Below are 20,894 nucleotides of genomic sequence, written 5' to 3'. Positions count from 1 at the left end.
AGGATATTTAGCACATGATCTTCTTCCCTTTCTCAATGCAATGGGTAAATCCTCTGTAATACTTACCTCCTCCTCATTGATATCTTCAGGGATCCTCACCTCGGGATTAGACAATTTTTCTTGCTCGAGAGTTGAAGTGGGTTGTTCTCTTCTTTCATATTTTTTGCCAAACAATCTGTCTTCTTCCTCTTCTTCCTCACTGTGGACTATGATACCTTCATTGCTCAGGTCTTGGGCATCCTCCAGATCCATCAGATCGTTAATTTCCTCAGCTTCTTCGTCTTCCTGCCCTCCGCCGGTGTTGATAGATCCCTCCTGTCGCATCTCTGCCATCTTCTCACAAACGATGCCCCGATTTACTCCGCCAAACCTCCGTGTCAGAGCGTCGGTGAACATATTCCAAGTCGGATGCTTGGTTTTCTCGTGCCAGAAGTGGAACCAATAGCTCGCCAAACCTCCCTCCATGCATCTATAGACGAGCTTCATCTTCTCCATCTTCGTCATGCTCTGGAGATTGAAGAATTTCTTTGCCTGTGCGATCCAGCCCATGGGATCCTCACCTTCAAATGTAGGTAGTTTAATGCGCTTCCTCTAACTGCGTCGAACTTCTCCTCTATTTTCTTCCGATTTCTCCTCCCAGTTTTCCGGCGATCGTTGTTTGCGTCCAACATTGACGGAATCACGTCTTCCTTCGGAGCTTCGATGCTGGTTCTTGGTTCGTTGTTCTCGGGCACGGCCAAACGCTTGGAATTTGCGAGTTACCGCTCTCATCTCTGCTCTCAACTCTTCTGCTGTCGATTCAATCCCGATCAACCTTCCCTCCATTCTTCTTCATCGCGCTCCGTTTGCTCCTCCTATACAGATCCGGCCGGTCGGACCAAACTTGTTAGGTTCCTTTGTTCAGGAGACCAAAGAGAACACTCTCTCCTCACAATAACACTCCAAACAGCAAAAGATGAAAGTATCTGTATGTATATTATTGAATCTGTAATGTAATATAAAGAGAAATACAATTATACGTCCCAAGGAAGCTTCCCTTCCTCCACTGGAAAATGTCCAGTCTATTCCAAAAGTAAAATATCTCATAATCCTCTCTCCATCTAGTCTATTATTATTTATACCCTCTCTCTACTAACAACTAACTTCTTTTATTCCTAACAGTGAACCCTCTAGAAATGTATTTCTCTGTTTTAATCTCAAGTGTGAGATTGTAAGATTATAAGGTTCACCGTAACTGGACACTAACTAATTGAATAAGGTGACTAACTAGAGAGAGAAATATAGTACAACAATGCTCATGATAGGATCCCATGAACTAATCTTAACCATATACTTTAACACATTCCTCTGAAGGTGTAGGTGGCTGGACTTGAGGTGGAAGGATAGACATCTTCGACTTATTCCTCAAGTTTAAACCAAGTGATACAAAGGGTGTGGTGAGAATATCAACACATTGCTCAATAATGGGATTGGTAGTCTCCTAGAGGAAGTATGGTCTTGACATCCTCTTTTAGAGGTAAGAGAGAGAAAAGAGAAACTGAAAAGTAACTTTTGTATTGATAAATTGCACAAATGAAATCATTGATTCTCTTTATATAGGGAATGAAAAGAAACAGGGGTTGTAGAGAACATCTGATAAAAATACACCTATAATAAAACTACATCAAACTAATACAACACTAACAATCACCCTTGTGAACTCAAGGTGGGTGATGATTAATAAGTAGAGCAACCATTTTGAATTTATCATAGTAAATAGAAAACACATAAGAAATAGAGGTTTGGTAAGAACATCAACCTATTGTACTTTTGTTGACATATGTTGAACATATCGATATTTGGACAACTTTTTCGATAACAAGGAAAAGATCAATTTCCACAAGCATGAGGAACAAGATTATAAGTTAAGGTGACTGCACTTTCATTATCACAATAATTAGTAGGAGAGCCATGTGATAAGCCTAGTTCTTAAAGAAGAGTTAGACTCTCTTAAGAAGTGGACTTTAAGCCTAACTTAACCCCACAAAACCGGCTTATAAAGGTTTGCATCCACTTATATATTCTAAATTGGCCTTATCTCTAGTCGATGTGTGACTTCCAACACCTTCCTCATGCCGAGGTATATATATTCGAGCGTGAGACTAGACATTAATGGGTGTTCCAATAGTGGCCCAATAGCGGGTGAACAATATGTCCACACAAATCTCTCTAAGATAGGCTCTAACGTGGTTCTGATACCGTGTTAAGAAGTGAACTTTAAGTCTAACTCAACTCCACAAAACTGGCTTGTAAAGTGAGGTTTGCATCCACTTATATATTCTAAATTGACCTTATCTCTAGTTGATGTGAGACTTCCAACAAAGTTTATAGAATTACAGCAGTTGTTTGAAAAAAGGTGTTGAAAGAGAATATCTGACTGACTTTAGTAACTTGTGAACTTGTGCCTTAAACTCTTAAAGAGCCCAAGTTTGTCGAGGTTGCATCGATGATGTTGATTTTTTAATAATCAAGCATGTGTACATGTCTCATCCAATATTTCATGAGAGGACCAAATATATTGAGGTTGATTGCCATTTCATTAATGACAACATTAAGAAGATATTGCAGCAACTTTGTCAACTCTAGTGATAAATTGATAAATGTCTTAACTAAACTGCAGGCAATGGAGTGTAGAGAACGAAAATAATATATTTTACTTTTTATCATAGTCATGTAACTTTTATTCTGGAGAAAACAAAATATCCTCTATTTGTTCATTCTAAATTATCGAATTTATACAAACTCATCCATGGTATTTTCAAACACAATACTCAGTCCAATGTCTATGTGTTCTCTATTTTATCAAGAACCCTAAAGCTTTTATTCGTGACCTTCTCTCCAAGGAAGAAAGCTTCTATCTGTGTGCTTGATGCAGGCATGGAAGGTTGGTTATGACGGATAGCTAATGTGCTCATGTTTTTTCAATAGATAGTAGGTGGTGTAATTGTCAGTTTAAGTTATGTTTGAATCTACAAGGCTTTAGCTGTGGTGGCAATAAGACTTCGAAACTCAATTTTAGTGCTTTGTTGTGTTATTGACATTGAGTTTTTGGACCACGAAGAAATGAAGCTAGTGCCAAAAGAGATGCTGGACTTTGAGCTGGATATTTTGTTGTCTGATTTGAAGCCCAATTTGCAATGCTAAACGCAGTAAACTACACGGGAATTGCTAGTGAGGTTGATTGCTATATGTTGAAATAAAATAGAGAAAGGCATAGGCTAAATCTCAAATGTGTATTGAGCTCATAGCGTTATACATTTATAAATAAGAAGATATAAAAAGACAGGCCTAAGCCCATTCCATCTAACACTCTTGTTACAATTATAATTAATTCTAGGGCCCATAATAATTTAGTATTTTGTTAATTTTGCATTACAATTATATTTCTGTAAAAAAAATTAAATTATTGATGTGCATTATCTTATATTATAACCCATTATGTTTTCTGTTATAACTTTAGAAAGGATTTTTGGGATCTTTGATATTTTCGATAACACTCTTCTTAATAGCTGCTTTTGAGGGTTGGTTCCCCAAGTGCTTGGGTGCTTATCAAATAGTAGCTAAGCTGGTTGTTGATGTCTCGGAAAGGGATACCTATGGAGGGTTATGAGCAGTGAGAAAGTTGAGTGAGGTGTCATTGAGTGAAGTGTTGTGGAGTAAAAGCTGCCATGATGTTGACATTTAAGAGCAGTGCTATGTTAGGAAGTGAAATGTCCTTGAGTGAAGTGTCTTTAACATTATAACAGCTCTTCACCCCATTTAAAATGAGCAAAATTGTCCTAGTGTTTGTCTAAAAGCCCATGTCTATAGTCACCCATGCTTGAACTTTGATTTGATTGTTGTAAAAGCTTTAGGTTCGGAGTTGAGTAATACTTTGTTTCCATCTTATGGCTACTGGCTACTAGCGAACTGAAGCTACCTTGTTAACATACAAACCTATTTGCATGTTGGTTGAATTGTGAAAGCTCAGACTGCTCCATGAGCATATTTCAATCTGTCTATTGACAATAATAACTTAAAGCTATTTGTTACCAGTAGGTGATTTGCTTCTTAGCACTGACAATTAACATTATCCCTTTTCTGTTTTTTTCTGTATGTGCCCAGGAGCTAATTGATTCCTTATATAGGGAGCGGAATGTCCCTACTATTTTGCAATCTCTGGGATGCATTACACAATATGTTTCCAATTTTGAAACTCAAGTTGAAGAGATCACGTCATATATATTCCAGAAGATCATTCAAGTACTTGATTTAATAATAAATTGTCTTGCATGTTTAATTTATTCTGCCAGAGCACTGTTGATATTATGGAAAAATATATTATCTGTTTGACTTGTTCATGGATTAAGTTGCATACTTTTATTAGATGGAGCATTTGGATGATGGTCATTACGCGACATCCTTTCATGATACTGCTCAATGTAGTGAATTTTGTCAGTTAAAGGTTAGTACGAGAAATCAGATACTGCATTTGATTACAAAGTTCTGATCTGACAATACATAAATATTTTTTCCAATATGTTGTATGCCATGTTTCTTTTATAAATATATACATATACATAATATGAAAAAAATACAATTTGTACATATAATATAAAAAATACAGCATATACATATAGATAATTTAAAGAAATCCAAAAATATAATTGTGAGGAAAAGTTAATGAAAGACAAAAGTAACTAATAATGATATCATTTCTATAAATTCAAATAACAATAAATTCAAATTAGAAAACAGAAATTTCAAGTTCAAAACTGGAAAACAACAAAACATAACGAAGGAGGCATTTGGTTCAATGGTAGGGTGGATGGACTTGCAGTCAGCAGAATTGCACAATAAAAGAGGAAGTTGTTGGTTCATAGTGGGTAGGGTGATCTAGGTCAATATTTTGGTGTAATGTTTGGTTGTATGGGCCTACTCATTTTCTTTAAAAGAAAATAACACTTGGTCTGACTTCTGCTGGGAAAATTAGAGAGAAGATTAGGGTTTCACTGCCTTGGGTCATGTGGACCCGAGGCTTCTTCTCTTCTGTTTTCCATGAGTGCCTGCTGCAACTCCTTCATTTCAAATGGGTGCCGTGTTGCCAATTTGCAACTTTTTCCATGTCTGTTTTGTGATGCCATTGAGACCAAAAGTCACTTCAATGGGCCATCATGAAAAACTCACATTGCCACTGTCATGTTGTGGTGGCAAGGTAAAACTCCAGCAATTTTCACCATCTTTGATTTTTGTTGACACTATATGTGGGTTAGTAACTCGATAATAGATGACACAATAGATTCAACAAATCTTGTTAGGATAGACTCGATTACCGTCTTATTACGTGTAGGTTTAGGCTTAACTTAACTTTACGAAATCGATTTATAAGATGAGGTTTACACTATGTATGATCTCTAATACACCTCCTTATGTTGATGACTTAACATCTTCCATGTGAGACTATATATTTGCAGGTGGTGAGATGGTGGGTAACATGATAAGTCTAATACCATCTTAGAAATTAAACTTTAAGCCTAGATCAATCCTAAAAAACTAGACAAGGTTTGCATTTATCTATATACAATAATTTGATAGTATCTTTAGTTGGTGTGGAATCTCTTACCGTACTTGGAAAAACTAGACAAGCTTTAGCTGTCTCTCACAAGACAATAATGTCTGTAGTAAAACTCAATAATCAAAAGCATAATCCTAACAATAGACTCTAGCTTTATTTATACTAATTATTTATAGCCCATCTTGTGCTAAATCTTTTCCTAGAATATATTTTTATTTAATATAAATATTTCTCTAGAATATATCTTTATTTAATATAAATATTTTCCGTATATTTCTCTAGAATATATCTTTATTTAATATAAATATTCTCCATATATTTCCCTAGAATATTGCTCTAGATATACTAAATATTTCCCCCTACCGTTCGGCTCCCCTGCCTTCTATCCTATCACCCAGTATCGTATCACTTTGACACATCTTATTCTTTGGTTTTTATATCCCTTAGCCTTCAATTTTAATATCATGTTTTTCTCAGATGTCCATCATCTTTATGGTTTGGTTACTGTTGTGATGTTTACAAATCTAGAGAATATGGGTTTGTAGACCTATCTTGATAAACTTGATCCCCTGGTGGATAACTTTCCATTGCTGAAAACTCAATCAAATACTATTGATTCTTTTTGTTTGTACTTGTAACATGAATAGTTCTTGCATCTTTTCTCTCAATCAACACTTTATGGTTCTCTTGGATCTTGGATACTTAGTTCTAATATCATAAAGACTTTACTCAATTGTGGATATAATCTCATATCCATAGTTATTTATGATGAGAGAATAATTAAAGTACTTTGAATTCCAAAAAAAATAGTTATACAATGTTTCAAAGAATCACTATTTACATAAAGATATGATTTTTAACACATTTCATGATGGCAGGGTAATTTGCTTAGCTTCATGACCTTGATTTTGCAGATTTATTGGCTGAAAACTCTGGTGAAGATTTCTTTGCATTATGAAGGAAGTCATGTTGAGCGTAATATTAATGGATTGTTGGAGATTTCGTCAAAAATGCTACGAGAAAGTGATTATTTTGTAAATACAACTGCTAGCTCCTGGTATAGCTTCTATATTTCTGTAGGCCAATCTTTTGTATGCACTACCTTTGGGTACAATGCTTTCTTCTTCATTTTCCGAAGGCCAATGTTTTTTTTGGTTTCGATTACCTTTTTATAAAACATATGCTAGCATCGCTGAGACTTTCTTGTTTTCAATTTGTTTACTTACAAATATAGAAAAGTCATAAGGGCCAGAGCTTTGTGTAGCTTGAGAAAGTCGTAGGCTTGAACTTTTATGCTGTTGTACCAAATAAATTTTAGTATTATTCTTGGCTTGCTTTTTGTGTTTATCCAACCTCATGTTATGTTCCCCTCTTGTTTAATAATATCAATATTATATCTTTTAGAATCCTAAAAGCTAGTGCAGTTAAGCTGGTTCATGTAGAATAAGATTCACATACTAAGGATTTCATAATAATCAACTTCGAAATTGTATGTTAGATCAATTAGTAGTTGATTATTGTTGTTTTGCAAAGTCTAGAAGATCTCTCGAAGTCTTGTAGTGAATAGTGTCTAATTAAGTTATGTTCTTGATTATTTTTGACATCTCTCTCTCTCTCTCTCTACATTGAAGTGTTAACTTTATGTGTTAAGCATGCTTATAAATTTTTGTTGTTTTTACTACATGTAGTGAGAATGATAAGGCTCATATTAGATTAGCTGCTGCAAAAGCAATCCTTCGTCTTGCTAGGAAGTGGGATTTACATATTACTCCTCAGACTTTTCAGTTTTGTATATCGATTGCAAAGGTATGTATATTGAACTGTCTGCATGTGAAATAATTCAGTTGGTAGAGATAGTATATGAAATTTTAAAGTATATGATAACATTATTAAAAAATTGTTTAGTTTTAAAATACCAAAATAAGATATAGTGTTGCAGACCAGCACACACAATCCAGAGATATAGGCAATAATAGAGAATCAGAAAAATTATAATATGAAACTGTATAAAATTGTATTGATACTATATAGGTGATATGCAGAAAGACAGTATGTCTTCTACCCTAGAGCAATGCTCCTATAGAGGGTGAATCTCTGCTCACAAACAACCTGATATTCTCCTCCCTTTTTTCCACTCCTTAACGCCCCCCTATAACAGAAATGCGCAACCCCACTCATATTTCCTTCTCTCTTTTGCCACGTCAACATTCTTTCCTCCCTGCATATTTGTCCACACACAGACCCTCCATATTTTGGGCCTATTCTCTTGAGTTTTATTCTGCTCTCCTAAGCCTGAAATACTCTCCATGGGCTATATTATCACAATACCTTTCAAGATGTTAATAACATTGGCCTAAACTATATAGGTATTCTATTAATCTATTGCTATAATAATAGCTTCTTTGTCTTAAGAGTTGGAAATTGTAGTTTGTTTCATTCTTTCATGAAATTGGGCTTGCTCCACTGAGTACTGAATAGTTTAAAGTCAAATGTGAATAGGTGGACTTGTCTAACTTGAATCATATTTTTGAGGTGGGAAGAATAATTGTTTCTTGTGCAGTATTGAATGGTTAGAACACTTGTACATATACACGAGGGCTAAATTACTTGCTAAGTTTGTGCATTAATTAGGGAAACAAGAAAACCAAATGTAAACAAGAAAATAAGGAGAGGAAAAGTACTATCTTCTCAAACCTCTATATAATCTCAACATTCTCATTCAGGCTAAAAAATATATCTTATGCTCCTTGCCCTTTACTAACATATCCAATTTGGGGACTTGTCAAGATTTATAGTGAAAATGCTGGGGAGTTGATCCCTTGAGCAAATTTAAATAGGAGGTGAGATACAAGAGTAACTCTATTATAAGACGTAATCCCAAAATGTGTATTATAGAAAATTTCCTTATTTACACAATCACATCGTTAACAAGTATAAACATGTAACTCCTTTCTTATACTTGTTTCCATGCTTGAACTCAACCGAAGTATGACAAATTTCTCATGTAAGTTTCAAGACTTATGCCCACATGATCTTCCTTTTTATATTCATGTGCTAGATAAATTAAATTTGTATCTATGCAAAGTTGATCCAACTCCTCTTGAATTGTACCCTCATGTTCTTTCCTATATACTCATTTTTGTCATTGATCACTCTTAAAGAATGAATTTTAAGCCTAACTCAAATTTACAAAAATAGCTTATAAGATTAGGATTGTGCAGACTTATATTCTATAATTTAGTCATATCTCAAGTCAATGTGAGATTCTTAACACACTCCAAAATGTTCCTTCACAAAATTTTAAAGTAGGAAACAAATTAAAACCTGGTAGTATTCTAACTATTAAGTGGAACATACCAATTGATATTGAAAATAGAAACATGTTGTAAATATGGAATTATTAGGATTAATAATATCCTAATATCTCCGTAGTAATTGGGTAAAACATAGCTAAAATCTACACACTCATTCGAACAAAGTTTATTTTATTTTTTAAAAGAATGTGATTGGGATAGAACTAATAGGAAGTTAACAGGGGTTAGACAGTTAACTGTTGGTTGGAGGCAGTTACAATGCCTAATAGGGGTTATCTTTTAAGGGGGAAACGGATATCAGGTGGGGTGTGGATTAGTTTGTTCGGGATCAGGTTCTAATTAAATTATCATCTTTCGAAGTTGAAGTAAGAAAAAGATTTGTGTGCATTTTTCTTAATCTGAAACAGTAATTTGGTTTCTTGTCACCAAGAAACCTAACAGACTACTAAAAGTAGGGGACTTGAGAATGTAATTTTATGATTGTAATTAAGAAGTATTTCTTTATTCCCTCTCATTATTCATCGGTATCAAAGTTCCCAACCTTGGGGATTCTGTTTCTGCTGCCATGAAGGCGTGTGTGAAGCATTAGATGAAGATCATATTAGATGACCTTAAAATTAAGGTAGAAATCCTTATGCAATTGTACTCTGACATCCATTAGCATTGCTCATAATCCATTACATGATGGGACCAAACATGAATGATAATCTTCGACAAATGTCTTGTGGTTACTACCCATGTCCCTATAGGACTTTAGTTAGCTAACATCTTCACAAAAGGACTTCTACGAGGCAGATTCTAAGACTTTGCAGGCAAGTTAGGAATGATCAATATTCATTTTTCAACATGAGAATGATTGTTGTAAATAGGGGATTACGTTGATTAAAATATACTATTATCTTCACAGTAATTTTGAAAAATATCTCTAGTGTCTTCATATTCATTCTGGAAGATTTTATTTCTGTTTTTAAGTGAATGTGATTGGTATGATTGTAATTAATAAACTATTTCTTTGTTCCCTCTCAGTATTCAAGTAAAACAAGCCAAACATTAGATAATGTTTACTATCATCTTAAAAGTGAGTGGAATTTTAAATTGATGTAGATCTTATATATGCCAATTGATCTGAAATTTGGCACAAGGACAAACATACTAAATTCATGTTTTTCCTAAATTACTTTTACTAATAGCTTTTCTGTAACTGTAAGGTACATATTGATTCTCAACTGGTTCGTTATTATATTTTTCATTTTAACTTTTGTTGTGTCTCTTTCCATATATCAGGACTCTTCTTTGTTTGTTAGGAGCACATTTCTTCGGAAGATCCAAAAGTTGTTGAAGGAGCACAAACTACCAATGAGATTTGCATGTGCTTTTGCTTTGGCAGCAACAAATGGCACTGGCGATCAGCAATATCAGGTGTATTTAAGGCTCCTAAATTGTGATTTTTACTATTTTATTTTTTGTTGATCAAATTGCATTACTTGTTGGATATTTAATTCTAATCTATGCAATTGAAATGTTGTAATCATGACCCCTCGGTATTCTTTTCTTCTTTCTCGCTTTCTCTCTGTTTTTTTTTCCTAATGGGAGTTATACAAATCTCTATGGCGGGAAAGAGGGTCATTGTGATTTTAATCATGGTAGAGAATGACAAAAAAGTGGTATGGGAAATGCAACATGAATAGGAAGAGGTGATCGTTGGTGAAGTGTTGGCGAAGAAGGGAAGCGAGAAGAAGATAAAAGAAAAAGAAGGGAAAAAAAAAGAAAGATCCCTCTTATCATTCAAAAAGTAAATAAATGTATTAGTTCATAAACCTTTTCAATTTAAACATTCTAATTTAAGAATTATAACATTCAAAATTTATTTCTTTGGTTTGTTAGAAATGGTAAGTTAAATTTCTTTAATTGGTTTGATATGTCTATAAATAATAAAATATTTCGTCACCACAAAGTTTCCGGATGGTGATTGGAGAATTTCTCTTATCATGTGCATGATTAATGCAACCAATTGTAGGGAAAATTAGTGATTGAGGTAACTTTTTCATCTTTTTTGCTCATGTTAGGACGTGGAAGGTTTATGAAAGGAGAGAAAGAGTAGAGTATTAGAATCTTTTTAGCTGTATTATTTCTATTAAAGTCTTTGCTTTTATTAATTATATTTCTTCCTTATTTAGGAGATTATAACTATTAGGTGTGATTAAGATATCCCTAAAATATAGGGATTCTTTCTTTAGGAGCTATTATTATACTTCCAAAAATAGCTTTCTAGCATTGCATATATGGATTTGGAATCTCAGCATAATAAAGATATATGTTTTACCCTAAATTATGAGATGGCATCAGAGCTCTCAACATCTGGGAGCCGCCTCTGAATGTGCACTAAAGCCCTAGCCGACAGCCTTCATTGCTTCCACTCTCTCTTTCAAAACAGCCTTCGTTGTTGTTGCCAACACAACTTTACACTATAGCCTTCATTGCTGCAGTGTTCTTTCTCTTATAGTTCTTTTCCTTTGAAATCTCTTCTCATTGCATTACCATCGTTCTGCTGCTTGGACATGGCTGACAACATTGTTGAAGTGGTGCCTACTGCATCACAAACCAATCAGGAACAACTCCAGAACCTCAACACTGCCTACCGCTTAAATGGGACGAATTATTTGAAATGGGCCCAGCTTGTTCGCAGAACTTTAAAAGGTAAAGGGAAAGCTAACCACTTGACTGATGATGCTCCTCCAGAAGAGGATCCCAGATTTACAAAATGGGATGAAGAAGACTCTATGATCATGGCATGGCTATGGAACTCCATGATCCCAAAAATTACTGATACTTGCATGTTTCTTAATTCTGCAAAGGAGATTTGGAATGCAGTGGAGAAGACATACTCAAAAGCTAAAGATGTTGCCCAAATATATGATGTTATGGTGAAGACTATCGCTGCCAAACAAGGAACCAAGACTGTTACAGAGTATGCCAATCAACTCAAATCACTGTGGATGGAATTAGACCATTACAGGGTCATCAAAGCCAAATGCTCAGATGATTCTGCCATGCTCAAAGAGTATATTGAGCAAGATAGAGTCTATGATTTTTTTGGTAGGGCTTAACTCTGATTTTGATCAAGTGAGAGTCCAGATTCTTGGAAAAGACAAAGTTCCAGGAATTAATGAAGTGGTAGCTATGGTAAGAACTGAAGAAAGCAGAAGGGGAATGATGCTAGAATCCTCAACCATGGAAAACTCAGCCATGGTAGCAATTGGATCGGCCAAGATGGTTGATCCCCAAAAGGGGGGACTCACCAATATGGAAAAGAAAAATGAAGGAGTGTGATGTACCTTATGTAACAAACCTCGTCACACTCGTGATAAATGTTGGAAGCTACATGGAAAGCCTCCTAGTCAAGATTGGGGATCCCAAAATTGTGAAAAGGAGTGGGGAAAAGAGGCGACAACAGTAGAAAGGGTGGACAAGCACACCTAGGTGCTGCAAAAAATGAAGAAAACAACAGTGGACCAATTCCACTTATAACCAAGATGAGGTTCAGTAGATGCGCTCCTTCCTTAACAAGTTAGATAAATCACCAAGTAGTTGTTCTCTAACACATTTAGGTACGTTTGGCGAGTTTCCTTCTTTTGGATTTAATGCCTCATATAAACAACCTACCCCATATTGGATACTAGATTCTGGGGCTACCGACCATATGACATCCTTATCTAACATTTTCTCCTCTTACACCCCTTCCCCTAGCAACAAGAAAATATCCATAGTTGATGGCTCTCTGATGACTGCAGGAGGTCAAGGAGATCTTCAAATAAGCCTTTCTATCACCCTTAAAAATATCCTTCATATTCCTAAATTATCTGTTAGTTTAGTCTCCATTAAAAAACTCATACATGATCTCTCATGCAATGTTATTTTCTCTAACAATGGTTGTATCATACAGAACCAACAATCGGGGAGGAGGATTGGACATGCTAGAGACTGTAATGGCTTGTATTACTTGGACAATCCAAATCTGCCATCAGCCCTGGGAAATAGCAACTCTTTTTTCTGATTCAATAAAGACCAGCAGGGAGAAGATCTTCCTCCATCATTGTCGTCTTGGACATCCTTCCTTTAGGGTCATAAAATTATTATTCCCTTCCCTTTTTAACAAATTGGATGTGGCAAGTCTCAATTGTGATGTGTGTGAACTTGCTAAACACAAACGTGTTTCTTTCCCTGTTAGTAATAATAAGAGCATTTTTCCCTTTTATTTAATTCATACTGATGTATGGGGTCCCTCAAATGTCACAAATGTTTTTGGTGCTCGTTGGTTTCTTACCTTTATAGATGATTGCACTCGTGTCACAAGGGTTTTCTTACTAAAACAAAAATCTGAAGTAAGCTCTGTGGTTCAAAGTTTTTTCTCAATGGTAAAAAATCAATTTGGTGTTAGCATTAAGAGGATTAGATCTGACAATGCCAAAGATTACTTCAATCATGGGCTGATTTCTTTTTGTTAAAAGGAAGGTATCATTCATGTGTCCTCTTGTATCAAAACTCCTCAACAAAATGGGATTGCTAAGAGAAAAAATGGGCAACTTCTAGACCAAACTAGAGCTCTCCTTTTTCAACATAAGGTTCCTAAAAGTTTTTGGGAGGAGGCTATTCTCACTGACTGTTATCTAATTAGTAGACTACCTTCTAGTATTCTATCCTCCAAAAGCCCTATCGAGGTTCTATCATCCTTTTAGCCTAATGTGTCCACATCCAACCACCTTGTTCCACGCATCTTTGGTTGTGTCTCTTTTGTCCATGTCCACAGTAGTGATAGAGGTAAACTTGATCCTAGAGCCTTAAATGTGTTTTCATAGGTTACTCATCCACACAAAAAGGATATAAATGCTATCACCCACCATCCAAAAAATTCTTCCTGTCTCGTGATGTCACTTTTTTTGAGCACAAAAGTTACTTCTATAAAGATCATCTTCAGGCGGAGACTACACCAAATGAAGATGATATCCTTATGGTTCTTGACTTAAGCTTAGGACCAGAAATAGGGACTAAGACTCAAGATGGGGTTGAAGTAAGATTTGGTAAAAATCTGGTTTATACAAGGAAGACAAAGACTGTTCCAGAATATATCCATGTTCAACCATCCAACCCAACATTACATGAGGTAACTATCCCTAATCCTTTAATCTCCAATGCATCAAACTCTGTTTTTCCAAATATACAGGAATTTGAATCCAGTCCAGCATCCCTTTATGAGGACCTAGATATTCCAATTGCCATTAGGAAAGAGACTAGGAAATGTACTACCAAGCCATTGTACCCTCTAGCCAATTACCTATCCTTTAAAAATTTCTCACCTACTCGTAAAGCCTTCCTCACAAACCTAAACACCACAACCACACCTACCTCTCTATATGAGGCATTGAGTGATAAAAAATGGAAACAAGCTATGGACATGGAAATGGAAGCACTAGAAAAGAATAACACTTGGGATTTGGTGGCTCTCCCGAATGGAAAAAGACCAATAGGATGTAGGTGGTGTATATACTATAAAATACAAGGTTGATGGGTCTATTGAGAGGTACAAAGCAAGGTTAGTGGCTAAGGGATTCACTCAAACCTATGGAGTGGATTACATGGAAACTTTTGCTCCAGTGGCAAAAATGAATACAGTTAGGGTGATATTATCCCTAGCAGCTAATTATGGTAGGAACTTGCAACAATTTGACGTTAAAAATGCCTTCCTTCGTGGAGAAATTGAAGAGGAGATTTACGTGGAATTGCCCCCTGGATATGAGGGAAAAACAGCTACCAACACTGTTTGCAAGCTAAAAAAGGCATTGTATGGGTTGAAACAATCACCATGAGCGTGGTTTGGAAGGTTTACCAAAGTTATGATAAGTCTGGGCTTTAAACAAAGTCAAGGAGACCACACTTTGTTCATTAAACACTCTAAATCAGGGAGAGTTACAGTGCTATTGGTTTATGTAGATGATATTATAGTAACAGGTGATGATGAGGAGGAGCAACAACTTTTAGGCCAACATCTAGCCAAGGAATTTGAAATTAAGACCTTGGGAAAATTGAAGTATTTCTTAGGGATTGAAGTGGCCCATTCTAAAAAGGGAATATTTATATCTCAGCAAAAATACATCACAGATTTGTTGAAAGAAACTGGGAAGACAGCATGCAAGTCTGTGAGTACACCAATTGAATCAAACATGAAATTGGGGAATGTAGAAGAAGGTACTGCAGTGGACAAGGAAATGTATCAGAGGTTAGTTGGTAGATTGATTTATTTATCTCACATTAGGCCTAATGTTGCATTTGCTGTAAGCCTTGTTAGCTAGTTCATGCACCAACCTAAGGAGGTTCACTTACAAGCTACACTAAGAATTGTGCAATATTTGAAGGGAACCCTAGGCAGGGGAATTTTGTTTGAACGAAATGGGAATCTAAGTGTGGAAGCATATACAGATGCAGACTATGCAAGCTCAATTGTGGACAGGAGGTCAACTATGGGGTATTGCACTTTTATTGGTGGAAATCTTGTGACTTGAAAGAGTAAAAAGCAAAATGTGGTAGCCAGATCTAGTGCTGAAGCAGAATTCAGGGCAATGGCACAAGGGATATGCGAACTACTATGGTTAAAGATCATCTTGGAAGACTTAGGAATAAAGTCAGATGAATTAATGAGACTTTATTGTGATAACAAATCTACTATTAGCATAGCTCATAATCCGGTGCAGCATGATAAAACCAAACATATCGAGATCGACAGGCATTTTATCAAAGAAAAATTAGACAATGGTCTGATATGTACTCCATATGTCTCTTCACAAGACAACCTTGCAGATATTCTAACAAAGGGGCTGAACAGTAACAACTTCGAAAGTATCGTTTCCAAGCTGGGAATGGAAAATACCTATTCACCAGCTTGAGGGGGAGTGTTAGAATCTTTTTAGCTGTATTATTTCTATTAAAGTCTTTGCTTTTATTAATTATATTTCTTCCTTATTTAGGAGATTATAATTATCAGGTGTGATTAGGATATCCCTGAAATATAGGGATTCTTTCTTTAGGAGTTATTATTATACTTCCTAAAATAGCTTTCTAGTATTGTATATATGGATTTGGAATCTCAGCATAATAAAGATATACATTTCACCCTAAATTATGAGATAGAGAAATAAGAAAGAGTACTTAACTGTTAAGCAGTTAAAGGGGGAAGGGAATAGGTCTATATAAGGGACCTCTTTTGTAATTTTCAGGGAGTTAGTTACTACATTCATTTGTGTTGACCGGTTTTGAACCTGGTGAAGGAGGTTAAGCTCCTGGTCTCTAGATTGTATTCTTGATTCTTTAGCTATGAATACAATACAACCTTTACTCAATTCTTGATTTGTGATTACTGGTGTGTGTTAGAGAGTGAGTGAGTTAGGATTCTTATCCAAATTCCTAACATCTCATGAGTGGAAGGGTAATAAAACCACCCTCCCCTCCTTTCCATCTATGCAAATCAACACTAATAAATAGAAACGAAGCAAACAACTTCAATCACCGGCCTCAATTCTTCATGACTAGTATAACGCTGGGAACAAACTCAGTGTAGTAGTTGTAAGGTGAGATGTTCATTTGGGCTCTTCAAGACACTCCCTCACATCGAGGACTGGACATATCAAACATGGGACTAGGGAGAACCTTATAGTAGGTGACTTGACGCCCAACACCTTGTTAGGGTAGGATTTCAATGACTTTGATACTTGAGATAATGTAGTGTTTTATTTCCCATTACAGCCCTAAGAGAAAGCCTGCAGTATTTTCATTATTGTTTTGTTCTTGATATTATATATACTATATGCTAGAACCTGTCCTATTATGGGTTATGCTTATTCTGATTAATGGTTACCGATGCTGCTTCTTTTAGAACTACAAGTATATGGCAGAGTTTATAAAGGATTACAGTATATTAGCCCGTAAACGAGAAACTTCTTCTGCTCAAGGATTCATCATTGATTACCCATCATATGTTTTGGTCTTCTTGATTCATGTGCTTTCTCGGAATAATGACTTTCCATTTGAAGTCTGTCCAGACGAAAAAATTTATGCTGATGTTTGCAGGTAATATATTGCAATTATTATTTTTCATGTTTTACTTTTAATAATTATGCAGATGAATATACACCCTTAGATGGTGACACATCTTGGTTGCTTTTTTGTAGTCCACTTTTCTTTATCCTGAAGGCATTAGTTGATATCAATATTGTTGATGGTGACCTGGACATTGTTGATGATGCTATCCTACATATAGTTAGTATTTTTCGAGCAATCAGAAAGGTTGAGGATGCTATTGATGCACAGATGACAACTGTATATTTTTTTTTACCCTATTCTTCATTAATTGCTCGTGTTTATTGTATGTAAGTTTTATTTGAGTTTTTGTGGAATGCAGAAGCTGCATATGCTGGCTGAAATTGGGATATTTACATTAAATGAATTAAGTCATGGTGGAATATCCAAATTGCAAACACCTGGACAAATTTTATTGCCTTCATCATTATATAGAGTGAGTCTCGTTAAGAATGATGTAAGCTTTCTTGAGGATGCCGTGGACAGAACATTTAATTAGTTTCTAATTTATTTATTTTTAGCTTATACAGTTGTTTTGTTATCCAATTTTTTTTGGATGAAACATTTCACTGCAGACTAGTTCAAAATGTCTGAAGTCATATTTTGAGGAAAATTTTCTAAGTAGAGTTTTTCAAGCACTTAAGGAATTTACTGTGGCTCATGGACATGCTGAAAAGGTACTTTTTTGGTAAATACAGTGCAATAATTGTGTCTCATTTGTTTTTAATGATGATACCTATGATTTTTATTTTATCTCCTGTTTTTTTGGTTTTCTTTTGGGGGGAGGGGGTGGTCATACTAACAGACTGCAAAAAAATTTCCTAAGCATGGTCATAAGGTTCAACAAGATGTTAAAAAGTCTAATATTGATATTGGTGGTGTACTGGACTTGGCATCTACCAAATCAAATGATTTGTCAAGGAGAGCAATAACAAATGCTAAAATTGCGAAGCCAGACATCCGTTCGGTGAAAAGGAGAAAATGTGTGTCTGGATCTGTTGGTTTGCATGAATGCTCTACAATCGAGAAGCAACAAAAAGTACCATCAAAACATTTTGGGAAGACAATAGAGAGCAATGTGCTTTTGTCAAGTGATTCTATGTGCTCTAAGGGTTCTCTGTATGTATCACATGTGCAAACCCGGAAATCAAAAAGAGCTGCTGCTTGTTTATTGGAGAATGCTGTGACAAGTAGCAAACATATTGTTGAACCTTTCAAATGTCCTAGAACCAAACGGAAAGATACATGTGGCTCAAAGGTTGGTGGGAATTTCTTTGAAATATCATTAGTTTAGTATTGTTTGTTGTACTCGCATGTTCATTTAAGTATATTTCGTAAAATTAGATGGAAAAAATGAATTTAATTAGAATGCAACAACAATGTAAAGGTTTTTTAAACTCGTTTCAAAGGAGAAGGAAAAATATGAAGAATTATTGCTCATTGCTTATAATTCTCTGTACATCAACATTTTAGAGCCGAGTATATGGAACGAAAGGGGAAATAAATGTCCCTAATAAAGTCAACAAGATATGAAATAATCTCCCCAAGGAAGACAGTAATAAAAAACAGATTCCTGCCTATAATATATAGCATTAAATCCAAAAAACATATTAAAATCATAATCATATAAATTTTAGGAGTTTCTATAGAATCTAGGTGATTCTGGGGGTATCTTCCAGCACATTTTGCAGGTTGACATGTTTAAGTTTAACTTATATAGTAAATATTAGGAAGTCATGCTTAGGATGATTTTTGATTGGTTGACAGTCTAAAAAATTTTACGTTAACATTGTATGAAATGTGAAAGCTAAACTCATGAAAATAGTATATGATGTCGCAAAAACTGTAAAATGTTAGCTTTCTGTAAGTTCTTGCTTACTCTCCCTTGCAGCTTCATCGTTTTTGGTTGAGTAAGCCCGCTGGCCGAGAAGACTGATAGCTCCATCAGTTTTTTATCCACTTCTACCACCTCCTCTCCTGCGTCATCCTCTTCATCCTCAATCAAGATCACCACTCGTAAACTCCTCTCAGGACAATGGTGCCTTGGGCCAAAGGGTCCCCCACACCTGAAGCACCTCCCTTCCTCCCTTCGCTTCAGAAATTCTGGACAGGGGAGGTTTTGCGAGTTTCTGCCTCGATTGTCACTGCCACTTGGTTTCTGCCTCTCGCCGCATTACTTCCTATCGTTTTGTCTCTCCTCACCGAACCCACACTCTCCGTCACAACCGTTCTCCCTGGGTTACTCTTGTTTGGTTCGGTTCTCGCCACAATAGCTCCTTTGCCCGTCATTCGACCCCAAGGTTGGGAATTCTTGGTTGTCGTCCACCCACTCCTGCTCAACCCGCATTGCGCTTCTTGACATCACGTGTAATCCTCATCGCATCCATTAAATCTCGAGGATCGTGGGGCTTAATTTGAGACTGCAACTCTTCCCTTAAACCCGCCTGAAAGTACCCCAACAACTGGTCATCAGAAAACGCCTTAGTCTGTCCTACCAACACCTTGAAAGCTTGCACGTATTCCTCCACTGTGCCCATTTGCTTTATCGCGGCCATCCTCTCAAAAATGCCGCCCCGATTTCGACCTTTAAATCTGATAACCATAGCCTCCTTTAGACCCTCCCAAGATCGGTCTCTCGCTTTTTCTTTCCAAAATTTGAACCAGTAACCGGCGCTTCCTTCCATCCTAATATAAGCCAGCTCGACCTTCTCCGCCTTCGTCACCTTCTGAATTTCAAAGAACGTCTCTGCTCGGTTGATCCAGTTCAAAGGGTTTGGTCCTTCGAAAGTGGGTAGCTCCACTCCTCTATGCCAATTGGGTGGCCCCTCAGGACACTCTCCTGCCTTCTCTCCCTCCAAGTCGTCTCACCTGTCCCTCCGATGGCCATTAATAGATCCTTGACTCTCGTCTGAACTCCCTTCGATTTGTTTGTGTTACGCTCCCATGATCCTCATCAATTCTTGAATGTCTTTGCACATTGTCGCTGAGTCTTGACAGTTCATCGCTGATTCTGCCTTTAGCCCATCCATGGCAATCTCCATATGTTCCAGCCACCCTTCAACCACGTTCATGCGCCCCTCCATTTTGATCTTCACGCCCAATTGGATCCGGCAGGTCGGACCAATTGTTAGGTTTCTTGAAAGAGAAACCCACACTCAACACACTCACACATAGAGATCACAAGTATGCGTATAGGAAAAAGAATTCTCTGTATTGAATTATCTCCAGTAATCATGTACAACCCGAACTCTAGGGAGCCTAATCCCCCTACCCGGACAATGTGTCTTGCTACTAACAAAAAGAATATACTCCGTAACCCTCTACAACCCACAACTCTGCCTTATATACACAGTTATACTTCTCGCCCTGCCTAACTACTAAACAGTTAGGTAATTAATGTTTTTTCCTCCTTTCATACACTTTCCACTCTATAACATAATAGTTGAGAGTGTACAAATACACCATTTGATTTGAAAAGTAAATTGTCCCCACTGACTTAGGGTGTTAGATCTGCCACTGGTTGCAACCTTGTCTCTCTAAAACCTTCCACCATAAGGCTTGAGGGGCATTGTGCTTTGAAGAAGTTTGGACTTTGGATAATGCTGTAGTGTTTTATGTTATGCAAAATATTTCCTTTTTCATTATAATTTCAAATTGTCATTATTGTTTTCCAATTTACCTTTTGCATTCTCATTTTGCATTTAGGATGAGTTGGCTGCTTGACATGTGTGAATAATTAATCATTATGAGGTCAATATGCGATTGGAAAGCAAACAAGACTTAACTTCATCTGAAGGATTTTGTCTTCAGAAGCCTTGGTTGTCAAAGATAGATATAGTTTGGATTAGCTTTTAGCTCAT

General features: G+C 36.2%; 1 protein-coding gene across 3 annotated transcripts in view; it reads left to right on the top strand.

The window, feature by feature from the left end:
• The window catches only part of LOC106764880 (sister chromatid cohesion protein PDS5 homolog A), a 39,645-nt gene that overhangs the window by 16,746 nt on the left and 2,005 nt on the right, over positions 1-20,894 (top strand). Inside the window, exons 15-24 of one of the 3 annotated variants that reach the window (XM_014649311.2) lie at positions 4,144-4,281; positions 4,406-4,483; positions 6,508-6,650; positions 7,282-7,399; positions 10,192-10,326; positions 16,832-17,025; positions 17,127-17,274; positions 17,357-17,470; positions 17,610-17,711; positions 17,840-18,292. In XM_014649311.2, coding sequence (XP_014504797.1) covers positions 4,144-4,281; positions 4,406-4,483; positions 6,508-6,650; positions 7,282-7,399; positions 10,192-10,326; positions 16,832-17,025; positions 17,127-17,274; positions 17,357-17,470; positions 17,610-17,711; positions 17,840-18,292 — 1,623 coding nt within the window. Of the gene's footprint in view, positions 1-4,143; positions 4,282-4,405; positions 4,484-6,507; positions 6,651-7,281; positions 7,400-10,191; positions 10,327-16,831; positions 17,026-17,126; positions 17,275-17,356; positions 17,492-17,609; positions 17,712-17,839; positions 18,293-20,894 lie in introns of all 3 variants that reach the window. The other 2 variants (XM_014649312.2, XM_014649310.2) reach the window with 2 other exon arrangements.

The sequence above is a fragment of the Vigna radiata genome, chromosome 6, assembly GCF_000741045.1.
Source record: "Vigna radiata var. radiata cultivar VC1973A chromosome 6, Vradiata_ver6, whole genome shotgun sequence".
Lineage (NCBI taxonomy): Eukaryota > Viridiplantae > Streptophyta > Magnoliopsida > Fabales > Fabaceae > Vigna > Vigna radiata.
This window is presented reverse-complemented; position numbering and strand designations above follow the sequence as displayed.